The following is a 15,687-nucleotide window of genomic DNA, read 5'->3' on the forward strand; positions in this document are numbered from 1 at the left end:
CCCTTGCAATCCCTTCCAGGCCCTTAGGTTCGAGGTGCACGGAGCTTCCTCAGTCCAGCAGACCCCGTTGAAGGAAAGTCTCGCCAAACACCGTGGGTGCCCCACCTCCCGGGACGTGAAGGGACTCCCCGTTCCTGGGAGAACCTGCTCCACGTGCGCAGGGTGAGAGCAGGCCTGTGGGGCGGCGGCTTCGGTGCGGGCGTTAAACATAAAGTGCTGACCGCGTTGTTGGTTTCTTCTGCTCTCTTTCGGGATCGGAGGCTGTAACAGCCTTATTGGATACTAGAGGCCCAGTGCGCGAATTCATGCACCAGTGGGGTCCCTAGGCCTGGCCTGTGGGATCGGGCCGAAACCGGCTCTCCGACCGAAACCGGCTCTCCGACGTCCCCCGAGGAGTCCCGGATTGCAAGAGGGTGCAGGCCAAGCCAAGGGACCCCACCAGTGCACAATGGGGGCCAGAGAGAGATGGAGAGGTTGGCCAGCCAGGGAGGGACTGCGGAAGGGCTCCAGGGTGTGTCCGGCCCATCTGGCCCAGTCACCAGCAGCAAGCTAACCTGCTGGTCGGAGCGTCTGCCCCCTGGTGGTCAGTGCACATCATAGCGACTGGTTGATCGGTCGACTTTCTGCCCCCGGGTTGTCAGTGCACGTCATAGTGATTGATTGAGCGGCCTTAACATATCAGTAGCATATTACGCTTTGATTGGTTGAATGGCTGACCGGTTGACAGGACACTTAGCATATCAGGCTTTTATTACATCGGATAATTCACACATCACACAGTTCACCTTTTCAACGCGTGCAGGGCAGCGGGTTTTAGCATGTTCACAAAGGCGTGCAGTCATCACCACAGTTGAGTTGAGGACATGTTTCTCCCCACAAGAAGCCCCGTAGTCCCCACCCTGTGGGCCCCAGGCAGCACTAACCTGCTTCTGTCTGTAGACCTGGCTGTTCCGGGCATTTCATAAAAATGGAGTCGTTCGCCATGTGGCCTTTTGCACCTGGTCACGGCATAACGTTCACCCATGTCAGAGCAGCGTGGGTATTGGGGTGGCTTTCTAAAAGCTCTTCCTTGTAAAAATAGTACAAAGTGAAATGTTAGCTTTTCACTTTACCCAGCATGTGGCAGCAGCTACTCCTGGTCTGTGCATTTGTCTCAGACTTTTGATAATCCAGCCCCGTGGCCTCCACACCCAGCTCACCGGCTCGTGTCTGAGCCCACCGTGCATTTGAAAGTACGTCCACGTCCTGTTGGGTGAGCGTGAACTCGGGCCTCATACACTCGGGGTCCCCCGGGCGGAGAGGATGTTCTGGGAGCTTCGACGACGCCCGGTGAATATGTGACAAACATCTGACGCTGTGGACTGCCCTTGCAGCATCTCTTAAATCCACGCCATCGTGGAAACACCAGAAGCGGAGGCTATTTTTCCTGCATTTCTTCCTCAACTTTATTTCCGCGAAGGAACCAGCGGAAGGAGGGGGAGGGGGAGGAGACCCAGGATTCTGAGTTTGGAACCGACGGGTAGAAATAGCAGCAGATGCGCCGCCCGCCCGCCCGTCCCCATCGCTCCCTGTGATTTACCGTCCTCTCGTCCTCTCGGGGAAGAATTACTGCCCAGAGCAGCCCGGATGCCCAGCTGTTGGTGGTGAGAGAGGTTTAGTTGAGGGTCGCTGTCTGCTTAGTTCGCTGAGCGAGCGGGAGCATCTGTTTTCCCAGCTGAGCTCGGCGATGGTGTCGGCAGGTGCGATAGGAGCAGGTGAGCCTGGCTGGGCAGGGCTCGGTGCGGGGGCCGCAGCGCTCACCCCTCTCCCTCCTTCCTCCAGGAGTGAGGGCCAAGGAACTGGGCTTCCGGAGGTGCCTGCCTGCCCAGCACCCGGGGGCTCCTGGGCTGGAACCAGCCTCCCTGGGCATCCTGTCCGGGCCCCTCCGGCCCAGAGGGGAGCAGTAGGGAGTGCACAGCCAGCTCACCCCGTTCAGGCTGCCCACGCGGATTCCGGGGCGATGTGAAGGGCAGGGGAGGGGGAGGAAGAGGAGAGACCAAGAGGCTCCAAGAGGCTTTTACGTTGTTTCTGTTCCCACCAGCAGCCTCTCAGCTGTGAGCCCCACCGTCTCCACCCCCCCACACACACACCTGCTGCCCCCCTTCTCTCCGCTCTGCCCCCGGCCCCTCCCGCTGCAGCCCACCCAGCCCGAGAAGCCTTCGCTTTGGGCATCGGGACGTTGCCATGGGCCGGGACGGGCCCTAGTTCAGCTTTGTGGAGGCCCTCCCTGCTCTCCTGACAACTCAGTCCCGTATTTGTTTCTCAGCAAAGGCCGTCTCCGGTCTCCGCAGTAGGTGTGGGGACAGCGTGGTCTTACGCTCCCTCCCTGTGACCCCCACGCCGGCCCCTCCTTTCCTAACTGCCTCCAGCGGGCAGCGGGCGACTCCTCTCTGAGCTGCGTCTCTCGGACCTTCCGTGGTTGGGGGCCTCCTCTCAGCAGCTGTGCACACGCCGCTCCCTGCTGCCAGGCAGCTGTGAGGAAATCAGTTTATGGGATCCCCCCTCAGACCCCCGCAACCACAGAACGGCTCCCTCTGCAGACATGCAGGTAGCCTGGAGCCACCACCGTCCGCCATGTCACGCAGCCGGCCCAGGTGTCAGCCGCTGCGGGCTGCACAACGCCCTGCATGACCAGGAAGGGACCGCACAGCCTGTGTGTTAGCACCTTGACTCATCTGTGCTAATAATCTATACCAATGAAGGGTAATATGCTGGTTAGACCGGGTGACCGGGCATCTCCCGGACATCCTACTTCCTTCCGGACAGTTGGAGGGAGACCAGGCCGGCAGGCGGGCAGTTAGGAGCCAGTGGCCCCAGATTGCGAGAGGGATGTCCAACTGCCTCCAGTCAAACATCCCCCGAGGGGTCCCTTTTTGGAGAGGGTGCAGGCCAGGCTGAGGGACCCCCCCCCCCCGCCCCCCGCACGAATTTCGTGCACCGGGCCTCTAGCAGTAACTAAAACCACAGGGGGTTGGGCATGTCACTGTGAACTGCAGTTAGACTGAGAGGAGAGCTAGGAAGAAGCCTTGGTCTCGCTTTTCATTCTCTCTCAGTCCGGGAAGAGGGTGGCAGGGGCCATGGGGACCCCGTGGCCGGCTCTCAGGATGGTGGGGAGTTGGTCTTTCCTCCGAGGGTGGCATAGGCCGTCCCAGGCACATGAGCCACACAGAGGAGTCGTGGCTGCTGGACCCCAGAAAGCGTGCCTTAGAGAGACTAGGGCTGAGGAGGGCAGGGCTGTCACCCCCCCGGAACCTGGGCTCAGGAGGACCTGACTTCCCTGGAACTCCCTGGGCAGCGTCACCTGCCGAGCGGGTCCACCTCAGACGCCGACTCTGGGCCGGAGCCGAGCAGTGCTGCCGCTCCCCTGCGCTGCTCTCGACGAGGTCCCGTGGCCTCGGTAGGCTCTGCTCTGTGTGTCGTCGCGGTAAGCCCCTGGAGCAGCCGCCAGGCGTTCTCACCTGTGCAGAGGAGACGCGGTGAGGCTCCGGCAGGTTAGCTACTTTCTCAGAGCGACAGTGGGCTGGCAGGGAGCCCGGACCCCACGCAGACCCACTCCTGCTGCTGTTCCATCGGATTAAGGACAGAAAAGCAGGGGTGGGATGGGGGGCCTGGGGCCACACTGGCCCTGCCCACGCTGCTGAGTCTTACGAAGGAAGGAGATGCTGACACATGCCACGGCGTGTGCGGACACGTGCCACGGCGTGTGCTGACATGTGCCACATCCCCCGAGGAGTCCCTTATTGGAGAGATGCTGATATGTGCCACGGCGTGTGCTGACACGTGCCACGGCGTGTGCTGACACGTGCCACGGCGTGGATGGACCCTGAGGATGTTGTGCTCAGTGAGACAGCCAGTCACCGAGGGACAGACACCACATGGTCCCACTCATCTGAGGACTCGGGGTCGTCAGCGTAGCAGGGACAGAAGGTGGAGAGGTGGCCAGGAGGAGCCGAGGGAGGAAGGGGGTTAACGGGGACGAGTCTCCGCTCCGCACGTTTTCCCACAACGGGAAAAGCACTCACGTCTGTTGAGTGCGCGCTGGATGCCCAGCACGGCAGACACCTCCCGTGGTTCTCGCAGCAGCCCTCCGGGGAGGCACGTGCCGCCTCACTTTCTGGAGGTGCCGCCCGAGGTTTGGTCACCAGTGGTCTCCGGGGGTGGCCGGAGTGGGTGACATCCGTGCGCGTCCGCCGTGTGCGAGTGGGGCTCCCTCCCTGCCAGGCGCTGACCCTGGAGGTCCAGAGGCCGTGTGCTGCGCTCTCCCCGGTCCTGCTGAGAGCAGGGGTGGTCTCCCTCTGTCTCCGGGGGCGGGGCCTCCTCAGGCCCGGGGCTCCCCTGGGCTCCCCGTTGCGTGGGGCGTGGGAATCACGTGGACTCGGGGTCGTCAGCGTAGCAGGGACAGAAGGAGCCGAGCAGTGACGGCCGGGGCCTCAGGCAGGCGTGACCTTGCTGCCTTCCTTGCAGACCACAGTGATCGCCTACGTGAAGCCCTCGGACCTCAAGAAGGACATGAACGAGACCTTCAGGGAGAAGTTCCCGCACATCAAGTTAACGCTCAGCAAAATAAGGAGGTACGTGGCCGTCCGCTCGCGCTCCCTCCGCCCCTCCCAGCGCCCACACACTTGTGCTCTGGACGGCGGTTCAAGCGCAACGTGGGCGGGTCAGCAAAGAGGCTCCTGAGGCCTGGCGGTGGCTCGGTGGCTAGAGCGTCCCCGGGGGCAGGGGGGGGGGGGGTCGCAGGTTTGCTTTTCAGTCACGGGCACGGACTTGGCTGCAGGTTGGATCGCGGCCTCGGTGGGGGCATGTGTAGGTGGCAACCGATCGATGTGTCTGTCACACCCATGCTTCTCTCCCTCTCTTCCACGCTCTGAAAATCAGTGGAAAAATGTCCCTGGGTGAGAACTAACAGAAAAGGCCCACGAGGGGCTGGCTGCTGGGAGGCCCTCTGTGAGCGCCAGGGCAGAGGGCAGAGGGCAGAGGGCGGGTCTCGTGGCAGGAGCTGGCCAGGACCAGGGGAGGCGCCTGTTAGGGAAGAATCATTCCCGCTGCCATTTCTGCAGCCCGCCGTTCAGTCCGATCTATGTTACGGGAAACGGCATGGGAGACACGGGTCCCCTGCGTTCTCAGACGCAGGCAAAGCAGGAGAGCGGAGCTGGGCTCCTGGGGCCTGAAATGGCTCCCTGCCCACAGCCACTCCCAGGAGGGGCGGCCGAGCCCTGTCTTGCAGCAAAGCAGCCGAAGCAAAACCAGGCGGTTTCCTCGTGGCCGATGGGTGGTCCGTGAGGGTGGCGGCCGTGGGGGGGGCGCATGTCCGTGAGGGTGGCAGCCGTGGGGGGCTGCGCCGGAGGGAAACCGGCGTGTGGTGCCTGTGTACCAGGATAGCGTGTGTGCATGTGTGTGTACGTGCGTGTGTGTGCGTGTGTGTGCATGGTAATGGGGCTGGACTGCGTGTAACACGCCATGTGGCAGTAAGTGCACATTTTTGTCCGCATGGATCTAGCGCGGACCTGGTGCTGGCGTGTTCGGTTTGACCAAAGGCAAGCAGAGCTCGGGCTTCACTCTGCCCTCTCGCTGGGCAGCCGCCCTGAGCCCGCGGGCGTGCTCTGAGCCTGACCTTCTGACGTCAGTAACGAACGTGACGGTCACTTCACAGCGCTGACTCCAGACGCCCGCCTCACGTCTGTCTCCGTCTCTGGCAGGACCTAGTCCCTCCTTGGGGTCCCTCTTCCATCTGGGCAGCTCCCGAGTGTCCAGGGACCCCGCCCGCCCTGGGGTCCTGTGTGCGCCCGTGCCGCGGGGTCTAGACCACGGCCGCCACCCTCTCGGACCTCATGACCACCAGTTGGCGACGGCTGGTCTAGACGAGTCTCTTCCCCACAAGACGCAGTGTCTCACTCACGTTTAATGCCCGTCCCCTTGGGAGCGGGAAGGGAAGAGCTTTCGGGGTGAAGTCTTGTCCTGGGGGCCCTGGTGCTCAGGCTCCAGCAGGCCCCTCCCCGCCTCTGCAGCCTGAAGCGTGAGATGCGGAAGCTGGCGCAGGAGGACTGCGGCCTCGAGGAGCCCACGGTGGCCACGGCCTTTGTCTACTTCGAGAAGCTCGCCCTCAAGGGGAAGCTGAACAAGCAGAACCGGAAGCTCTGCGCGGGGGCCTGCGTGCTGCTGGCGGCCAAGATCAGCAGCGACCTCAGGAAGCACGAGGTCAAGCACCTGATTGATGTGAGTGGCCCGTGGCCGTGGCCCGTGGCCGGCTGCACCGCCCCTCCCTGTGTTACTCTCTCAGCCACGGTAATGCCACGTGGTGTCATGGGCGGTCACCCCAGGGTGTCCATCACACACGGTCACTGACCTCGGCCTCCTGTGGCCTCGGTGGCTTCCTCTTCGGGGGAGGGTGCAGGTTCCTCCTCTCTCTTAAAGGAGACCCCCTTGGCGTAAGGAAACGCTCGTCTCCTTAGGGAGTACACGAAGGCCTGCTTCACGGCCCTGAGTTCACGGAGAACGTGGGGGGAGCCCGCAGGGAGGGGCCAGCTGCCACCAAAGAGAGTGTCACCGTTCCCCAGAGGAGGAGCGTCCACACGCCACAGCCAGTGCCCCACGCCCCACAGCCAGCGCCCCACACCCCACAGCCAGCGCCCCACATCCCACAGCCAGCGCCCCACATGCCACGGCCAGCGCCCCACACGCCACGGTTAGCGCCCACATCCCACGGCCAGCGCCCACATCCCACGGCCAGCGCCCACATCCCACGGCCAGTGCCCCACACGCCACGGCCAGTGCCCCACACGCCACGGCCAGCGCCCACATCCCACGGCCAGTGCCCACATCCCACGGCCAGTGCCCCACACGCCACGGCCAGTGCCCCACACGCCACGGCCAGCGCCCACATCCCACGGCCAGTGCCCCACACGCCACGGCCAGTGCCCCACACGCCACGGCCAGCGCCCACATCCCATGGCCAGTGCCCCACACGCCACGGCCAGTGCCCCACACGCCACAGCCAGCGCCCACATCCCACGGCCAGCGCCCACACGCCACGGCCAGCGCCCACATCCCACGGCCAGCGCCCACATCCCACGGCCAGCGCCCACATCCCACGGCCAGCGCCCACATCCCACAGCACTAGTCCCGTCGCGAGGCCTCCCTCTGCTCCCGAGCTCTGACGCCTCACGCCCTCCACGGCCGTGCCCACCACCCGTTTCTCTGTAACCCTCCCTGGCGGTGGTAGAGGCGTCGCGGGAGAAAGCCTGGGATTCGGTCTTTCACGCTCACGTGCTTTTGTTGTCTCTCTTCCTGTTGCAGAAATTGGAGGAGAAGTTCCGGCTGAACAGACGCGAGCTGATCGCCTTCGAGTTCCCCGTGTTGGTGGCCTTGGAATTTGCCCTTCACCTGCCGGAACACGAGGTCATGCCCCATTACAGACGCCTGGTCCAGAGCTCCTAGCACAGGCCCGGGCCGGCGCTTCCTGGTGCCCGCGGAGCTCCTGGCACAGGCCCGGGGGCCAGATGCTTCCCCGCGCCAGAGAGCCGGTGCTACTGGAGACTCATTCCCAAGCAGAGCTCAGCACACGGGACTCTCCTCCCAACACGCCTGTGCAGAGGCTGTGCCGGGGACCTTTCCGGAGTCTGGTCTGCTGGCCGAGAGCCCCTGGGAGCTGTGACTACCCACCGGGGGAGGGGAGGCCTGGGCGGAAGACACGGTGGCCCTCCGGCTCTCCACCAGCAAGAGTTCTTACCCCCCGCCCCCAAGTCCTCCTCCTCCCGGGCACACACAGACCTGTGGCTGGTCCAGAACTCTCCAGACCCACGCCAAGTCGGAGCATCACGCTAGAGCAGAGCAGGGAAGACAGCGTGGACACGTTGGAGGGAAGCTTTGCAAAGGCCCTCACGGTGTTAGAAGAGGGTGCCAGTACGTCTCTACCAGTTGTTGGGGGGCACTGTCCCCGGGGGCGTGTGCCCCCGTGAGTGTCAGTGTGTCTGAGAGATGCTGCCTCAGCCCTGAGCCCCATCCAGCTCTGCCCCCTTAGCACAGACCTCGCCCGGGGACTCCTCCCTTAGGGACACCTCCCCTGGGGACTCCTCACCCGGGGATTCCTCCCCTGGGGACACCTCCCCTGGGGACACCTGGCCCGGAGACTCCTCCCCTGGGGACCCCTCCCCTGGGGACTCCTCGCCCGGGGACTCCTCCCCTGGGGTCATCTCCCTTGGGGACTCCTTCCCTGGGGTCATCTCCCTTGGGGACTCCTCCCCCGGGGACTGCTCGCCCGGGGCCATGAGCCAGGCTGGCCTTCACAGTGGGTTCTGAGAACCTCTGAGTAGCCATCGCTCTCGGTACCAGATAGTCTGACACCTGTGCCCCCAGATAGTGACCTGGCTTCTGTCACTTGCACCCCCCACGGGGCAAAAGCCAGTTCTCGTGTTGGGGGTCCCGCGGGAAGGGTGCAGGCGGCTCCACACCTTCCTGCTCCTCCCTTACGCACGTGTTTCACCCCGCCCTTGCCCGTGGGGACGGCGGGCAGCGCTCCGTGGGGGGCTCGGTGCTCTATGTTAGAGTGCACGCTAGGCACTTGGTTATGCTGTATGTACACACACAACCGTGTTGTATAAAATCCAGGACAAGGGTAAGACTCACGGTTCGTATTTGAGGCTTTTAGCCAGCTGGGACCAGCTGCCCCGGACCGAGGCTGTGCCAGTTGGAGAGGCAGCGAGCTCACCCCTGCGTGCGGGCTGTGCTGCGTGCAGGGACCTGTGCTGACGGCTGGGACTACCTGTACGTGACCCACCTGCGTGTCACCACCTGTAGTCACCACGCCTTCGCCTTAAAAGCCCAAGAGAAGTGCCCACCGAGGTTCGCCCAGCGGGAAGGCCTGTGGCCATGTAAAGAGAATTAAAAGTATTTTATTGTTTCTATATCCGTGTATGTGTGTATGTATGTGTGTGTGTGTGTGTGTGTTTACACACGTGTCTCAGTGGTCACCCCCTGCCCTGCATCACTGATTCACCTGCCGCCGTTCCCACTGCAGACCTCACATGGGAAGCAGACCCTCTCCCATCTCCCCGGGGCAGGGGCGAGGGGGGGTTGGGCACAGCCTTCCTAGCGGCCTGGACCGAACTCACTGGCCACAGGTCAGAGGTTCCAGCGCCGCTGGGGAGAGTGAGCGGGAGGCTCCCGATTGGCTGTGCTTGGTGCTAAGCATTTGCTGACACGGTTCCTTCGCTGGATTGCGTGTCAGAGGGATTTTGTGGAGAGTCGGGCTGGACCCGCTAAGATTCAGGGCCCTGCCGTGGGTGAGGCAGAGCTGGGAAGGGGCCCAGCGCTCCATGCATCTCCATCCCGAGGCCCCACGTGTCTGCCCCCAGCTCCCAGGTGGCCCTGGCTCTCACCCGGCCCCCCACCACCTCCGCGTCCTCCAGCCTCGGGCTGCGCCTGGGACGTCTGCTGGGGGCCAGGCCTGGTCCAGCTGAGGGGAGAAAGCAGGTGCTCCTGGATGTGGGGCTTGCTTGGTTTCGTCTTTTCCTTCTAGACGGACGTTGGTCCATTGGTTCAGGTCTCACTGTGGTGGCCTGTGGGTTGTGAGTGAGAGCCTGTTTGAAGTTAGTGGGGGGGGGGTGGTGGTGAGGATGATCGATGTGTGTCCAGAGGTTTGTCCATAGCATGAGACCATCTGTGTGCTACCCGAGGAGAAAGACAGCTAAGAAGGGGCTGGGGGTTGGGGGAGGGGGCGCTCGCTGCCAGAGCCGCTCCAGGGTGGGTACGTCTAAGACACAGCCTCAGCCCTGGGCTCGGAAGGGGTCAGGACGAGGCCACTCTGCACCTTCTAGACCAGTGGCTCCCAACGGGGCACATGCCCCCAGGGGGTGGTTTGGCTTTTAAGGGGGGCGATTCGAGAATGAGTAACGGTGAGCTGTTTGCATTTCTTACGGTTCTAGGGGCCTCGTCTACAGCATATAAATATAGATGGTGACATATTTGTACATTTCAGTTCTGTAATATGTTTTGAAACTTTATTTGCTATTTCTCATATCCCTTCATATTATTTTTTAACAATTTCTAGTGATTTCTTCCTCAGGACGTCCACTGTCCTTTCGTTCTTTTGTTTTTCTCTTTCGTGGACGCCGTGTTCCTTGGAAGCTTGTTTAGACCAAGTTCATGGCCTTTTAGGTTTCCTCCACATGAGGAAACGGAACTCACTTTCTGACTAAGAAGAATTCTATGTCACAGGGGGTGGGAGGGCCTCAGGATGTAGAGATGCTGGGGGGGGTGTGGCCGAAAGAAGGTTGGGGACCACTGGTCTAGCCCCTGAGGCCCTGCCCTGCTGCCTCCCGGGCTCCCTGCAGCGCCCACCCCATGCTCCGGGGCAGCACTCCTCGCTCGGCCTGACTTGGTTTCCCCAGACTGTCCTGGGTCCCAGGGCTCCTCGCTGCTTTGTCAGGTGGGAGGAGGCGGGGGCCTGCTCTGTGCCCCCAGGCCTGGCTGGGCAGCCCCGTGCCTCGTGTAGCCGCCACACTCCCCTTTCCTGGTCACACCTGGAGCAGGACCCCCCCAAAGCCACGCGTGTTCCTGATGCGGGGGGGGGGGGGGGGGGCGGGGGGGGACGAGCGATGACCCTGCCATGGCTCCCTCCTCATCCCGCAGGCCCCTCTGGGGTGAGCCCTTAAGCTACACCAACCTCTCCCCCTGACACCACAGACCCTGCCTTGCTGATGTGGAAATGGGGTGTTGGGGGTCCATCCCCCCATCCCCCCAACAGCCAATAAAACTGCCTGCTGCCCTGCTGCTGCTGAATCCTCTCTCCCGCAGACATTTCCGGGTCAGTGCCTACAGCCAGGCCTCCCCCTCCGCGCCCCGCCCTGGCCTCCCCCAACCATCAGGGCCTGCAGCCTTCAGGCTCCCCCTCCACCCCACAATCTGCGACCTGGTGATGGTGGTGTCTGTCCAGCTACAGAAGTCCTTCAAGTAAAGGGGTTTGGGGGGCGGGAGGACGCCCCGCCCCAGGGTCTCCCCTCTCCCAGAGGGGCCTGAGCTCCGCCCCAAGGGCTCTGGGCCATTTGGTGAGGACAGCTGGCCAGGCCACAGCAGGGTGGTTGGGAGAGTGCTGAGGGCGGAACAGGAGGACAGACTGAACCGGGACTCACAGGACGGAAGGACTCAGGAGGAGGCTTCCCGCGGGGCGGCTGCGGCGGGGCGGGGGGGTGTGCCTGGGGGCCCCCCCGCAGGCGTGGGAGGCAGACACAGTGAGGTAAAAAGCTGTAGGAGGAGGAAACGGTGGGTGATGGAAATGGTAGCAGCTCCTCTTGCCGCTCGCTGCTCCGAGCCCCCCCCCCCCCACACACACACACCCCGTTAAGGACCATTCAGACACAGACTTTCCGGAAAGTGCAGACGGGCTGATTGAGCTGAGCCGCGGAGGGTGGCCTTTGCCCACAGACCCCTCACAAGAGCACAGGCGCTGATGGGAGCCCGGGGGTGTGCTCCGCAGAAGGGTCGCAGGTTCGGTTCCCGGTCGCGGGCATGTGCCTGGGTTGCGGGTTCGATCCCCAGTCCCAGTCAGGGTCCGTGTGGGAGCAACCAATGGAGGTGTGTTTCTCACATCGGTGTTTCTCTCTCCGCCTCCCTCTCTCCCACTTTCTCTAAAGAACTCAATGGAAGAAATACCCTCAGGTGAGGATTAGCAAGAAAGAATCGATGGGAAAAGTCAAGGGGGTCACCGCCCCTTTAGGAAAAGGCGGTCTGGCGGCCACGAGCCTGACCCCGAGCAGCCGCCCTCCCGCCACGTGGCTGCTCCCTCCCTCGGCCTCGGAGCCCCTTTGTGAGCGACTCCTGAGCCAGAGCCGGGCACCCGGGCGACCACAAAGGACGGAGCCCGGGAGGGGATCCCCGGTGAGACCTGCAGGCTTTTATGGGATCTAAGTCAGAGGTCACTGTTTCCTGAGGCAGCTTTCCTGTGCTCATGAACCAACTTTCATTTTTATTGGCAAAATACAAGCCAGACCCAAATGGGACGGCTGCTCTCCTCGCTCCTTCCCTGTGTGCGGAGACGGCAGGACAGCATTCGAGGAAAGAGCAGGAGGCCCCGGAGCGGAGGGATGACCTTGCCCAGGGCCCTGCGGGGCCGGTAGAGGGAGGCTGACCCCGAGGTGCAGAGGGGAAGGCGTGACCCCGGCAGGCCAGCGCAGGATGGTGCCTGCTGCCAAGGGCGTGTCGGGCGTCCGGAGGACATGTGAGCTGCTGCTGACACCTGAAGGCGCTCCGTCAGGGGGAACAATGTTGTTACCGCCCTCGGATCTCAGCTGAGTTGGCAAAACTATATAAACAAACCCCTGCTTCGTAGGGACACTCTTGGATCATAGACGGGGAAGATAAACAGCTCATCTGAATTCCCTGGGCCCGGGTGCCCTCGGGTCACGGGGGTGCAGCCATACAGCCTGCCCGGCTGGGTGCCCCGTGGGGGGGCAGGAGGCAGGCTGGACGCAGCCCCTGAAAGCCCGTGTGTGGCACGGCCCAGAGGAGGGGACGCCTTTGACTGTTCTGCTCAGGACAGCATGGTGCCAGGCAGCTGGAGAGAACAATGGCCTCTCCGGAGCCTTCTGAGGGCGGGGGAGAGGGCGTACCTGGTCCCCTTGGGAGCCAGAGAGACGAGCCTCCCCCTCCCCAGGCCCATGGGGCAGCTGGCTGCTGGGGCCTTGGGGTGCAGCAGGGAACATGGGCCCCTCAGAGGACTGTGACCAGGAATGGAGAGAGCGTGAGGGTCCCTCAGACATCCCGAGGTCGAGCAGGAGCATCAGGAGCTGCAGCAGGAACCCAGCTGCCCGGCCCCTTTGCCGAGAGGAGAGGGTGCGGGGAGGAGAGGGGGCGTGAGGACCAGGGACCCAGCTCTAACCTCCCCACAGGTGGGGCCAGGCGGGGTTCAGGGTCAGGCCTGGAGAGGCTCGTCCTTAGCCCCTGGGAGGCTTTGCATCGATTTCCCAGCCCCTCCCAGCTCCTGTCCCTGGTGCCTCACGTTCCTCTCCAGCAAACGGACGAGGTCACGAGGGGCCGACCCAGCCCTCCAGCTGCTGCGCTTCGCACGGGAGCGGGCGGCACACTGGGCCGAGGCACCTGTGTCCCCTGCCGGCCTTCCCATCGCCTCGCCTGTCCATGTCCACGGGAAGGGCCCCTGGTCCCTGCCCCCTCAGTGCAGCGGGGATTTCACTGGCCTCTGAGCCACTCGCAGGAGGGTTCCAGGCCCCACCCAGCAGCCTGGCACCAGCTGTGTGGACCCCACCCCGGGCTGCAGAGCGTGGGTGGGAGGCTGGGAGGGATGCGGTTCACCCGAGGATATTTTCCACTGATTTTTAGAGAGTGGAGGGGAGGAGGAAAGATGAGAGAGAGACGTCGATGTGAGACACACATCAACGTGGTTGTCTCCTGCACGCACCCTGACCAGAGCGGGGAACCTGCAACCGAGGTCCGTGCCCTTGACCGGAATCGAACCCGTGACCCTTCAGTCCGCAGGCCGATGCTCAGCCACCATTGAGCCACACGGCCAGGCACGATGAGAGGCTCCTGGATACAATGTGTGTCAGTCAGAGACTTGGACTCAGGAAAAAGCAGTCTGCTTGTCAGAAGGAAGCGGAGCCTCACGCCGAGACGGGAACAAGGGTTTGCTGGAAAATGCCTTCGTGGCGCCATTGCCGGGTGTCGCACCGTACGAGGAGGCCGTGTGCAAACGCTGGCACGTCACTGTGTCGGCTTCAAAAAGGCCCATCTTCACCGCGGAGCTGGCAGGAGAGGGTTTAGACCCGAGTCTAACACAAGGCCACCTGGGCATGAGCCCGTTCCTGTGGAGTCCCCGGACGGGTCTGTGGCGTGGACAGCGCACTGCCTGGTCAGCGGGAGGGATGGGGGGGACCGTGGGGAGGGGGGATGAAATGCGCTGAAGGCGGATGGTGGTGATGGCTGCAGAACGCTGTGAATGCACTGAAAACCGCTGGTGGTCTGCTTGAACTGGGTGCACGTCCAGGCACATGCGTTACAGCGCAGTAATGCGGGCGATTGGTGTGTTTAGTTTTCCATCCCTGGGTCTCCTCACAGGCCTGGGCCTCCCTGGGAGCAGGAGGGGCGTTGCTTTAGGTCTGCGATCGCATGAACGTCAGCGCCTCCCGCTGGGCAGTCGGCCTGCAGGTCACTGACCTGCGGACCGGCCACTCGACTCCGGCAGGATGGCGGCCGCTCTGCTGGCGACAACGGGGAAGCCGTGGACAGGCAGTGAGTGGCTGCCGGAGGCAGGATGGCGGCCAGTGAAGGCGTGATCGACACCACTGGCCAGAGTGAGGGACAGCCTGGGACAGACCCTGGGGCCCCAGCTCTGACTTGGCGCCCTGTTACTAAGCAGACCCTCCCGCCCCCTCCCCCCACCTCCTACTTGTCTTGTGACTCCGCTGGCCCAGGAACGGCGTCTGGACTAAGTCCCCGTTTCCAGGGCCTGTGCTCTCCCCGAGGTGCAGGCCGTGCGGGGTGAAGACGGTGGCCCTGTGGGCCTCTCACGCAGCCAGAGGGCGCTAAGTGCCGTGTGCTCCTCTGGGGTCCACCCTCGCTGCCAGGGGAGCGGGGGGGCTGGGGCTGGGCAGGGGGCAGCTCCTTCCACCCTCTCTCCCCTCTGTCTGAGAACCCATGGAAAGAGCTTCCTCGGGTGAGGATTAGAAAGAGGGAGGACTCCCTCCCAGGGCGACTCCCCTGCTGGGGCTGCAGAGACGAGAGGCCGATCACCCACAAACACAGACAAATGCCAGGGTTCTGTCTCCTCACGGCCACAGTGGTCAGCAACACGCCTCTCAACACAAAGCAAATTCCTTGTACACACAAACCCTCTGACTCGCAGCCACCGAGGCCTCGGGTCACCAGGATCCAGAGAGGACGTGAGCACATGGGTCCTTCGGGGGAAGGGGGCCTGGGTGCCTGGAGGGGGCCCATCGGGGTGCATGGACGGGGCCCGTCCAGGGCCTGGGGCCGGGGCAGCTGCAGTGACGGGCCAGCCCCTGGTTTACAGACCCCGGGTCTGCCCTGCAGGCCACCTCTGACTGATGTCAAAGAAATCAGATCTTTAAAAACAACAGGACTCTGGAACACGATATTAAAGATCAAACAACAGAAACCCTTGTAGAGATCCTTTTATAAAAAGGTCCACAGCTTTGCAGCTCAAGTGCTTGGGGTCTGTCCATGGCGACCTGGATGGGGGCTCCCACGGCGACCTGGATGGGGGCTCCCACAGTGACCTGGGTGGCCTGGGTGGGTGACCTGGGTGGGTGACCTGGGTGGGAGCTCTCATGGTGACCTGGGTGGGGCTCCCATGATGACCTGGGTGGGGGCTCCCACGGTGACCTGTGTGGCCTGGGTGGGTGACCTGGGTGGGAGCTCTCATGGTGGCCTGGGTGGGGGCTCCCATGGCGACCTGGGTGGGGGCTCTCATGGTGGCCTGGGTGGGGCTCCCATGATGACCTGGATGGGGGCTCCCATGGCGACCTGGGTGGGGTCCTGCCCTCCTGCATCTCCAGGTGCCCCAGGCTGACACCACAGAGCCGTGTGGATTCGGCACTATTTTCCTAAACCTTCACTGTGGGCTCAGAATCAAACAACCGTTTCATGCAAATTCATTTCTTCTGAGTCCCACTGAGG

At 63.2% G+C, this 15,687-nt stretch overlaps 1 protein-coding gene across 3 annotated transcripts in view; it reads left to right on the forward strand.

Annotated features, from left to right (window-relative positions):
• CABLES1 (Cdk5 and Abl enzyme substrate 1) overlaps positions 1-8,942 on the forward strand; it is an 80,205-nt gene extending 71,263 nt beyond the window's left edge. For 2 of the 3 annotated variants that reach the window (XM_080683407.1, XM_080683408.1), the window contains 3 exons: positions 4,504-4,610; positions 6,048-6,255; positions 7,336-8,942. In XM_080683407.1, coding sequence (XP_080539533.1) covers positions 4,504-4,610; positions 6,048-6,255; positions 7,336-7,476 — 456 coding nt within the window. In that variant the 3' untranslated portion in view covers positions 7,477-8,942. Of the gene's footprint in view, positions 1-4,503; positions 4,611-6,027; positions 6,256-7,335 lie in introns of all 3 variants that reach the window. The other variant, XR_013961382.1, reaches the window with a different exon arrangement.
• The last annotated feature ends 6,745 nt before the right edge of the window (positions 8,943-15,687 follow it).

The sequence above is a fragment of the Plecotus auritus genome, assembly GCF_963455305.1.
Source record: "Plecotus auritus genome assembly, chromosome: 8".
In the NCBI taxonomy this organism is placed as follows: Eukaryota; Metazoa; Chordata; class Mammalia; order Chiroptera; family Vespertilionidae; genus Plecotus; species Plecotus auritus.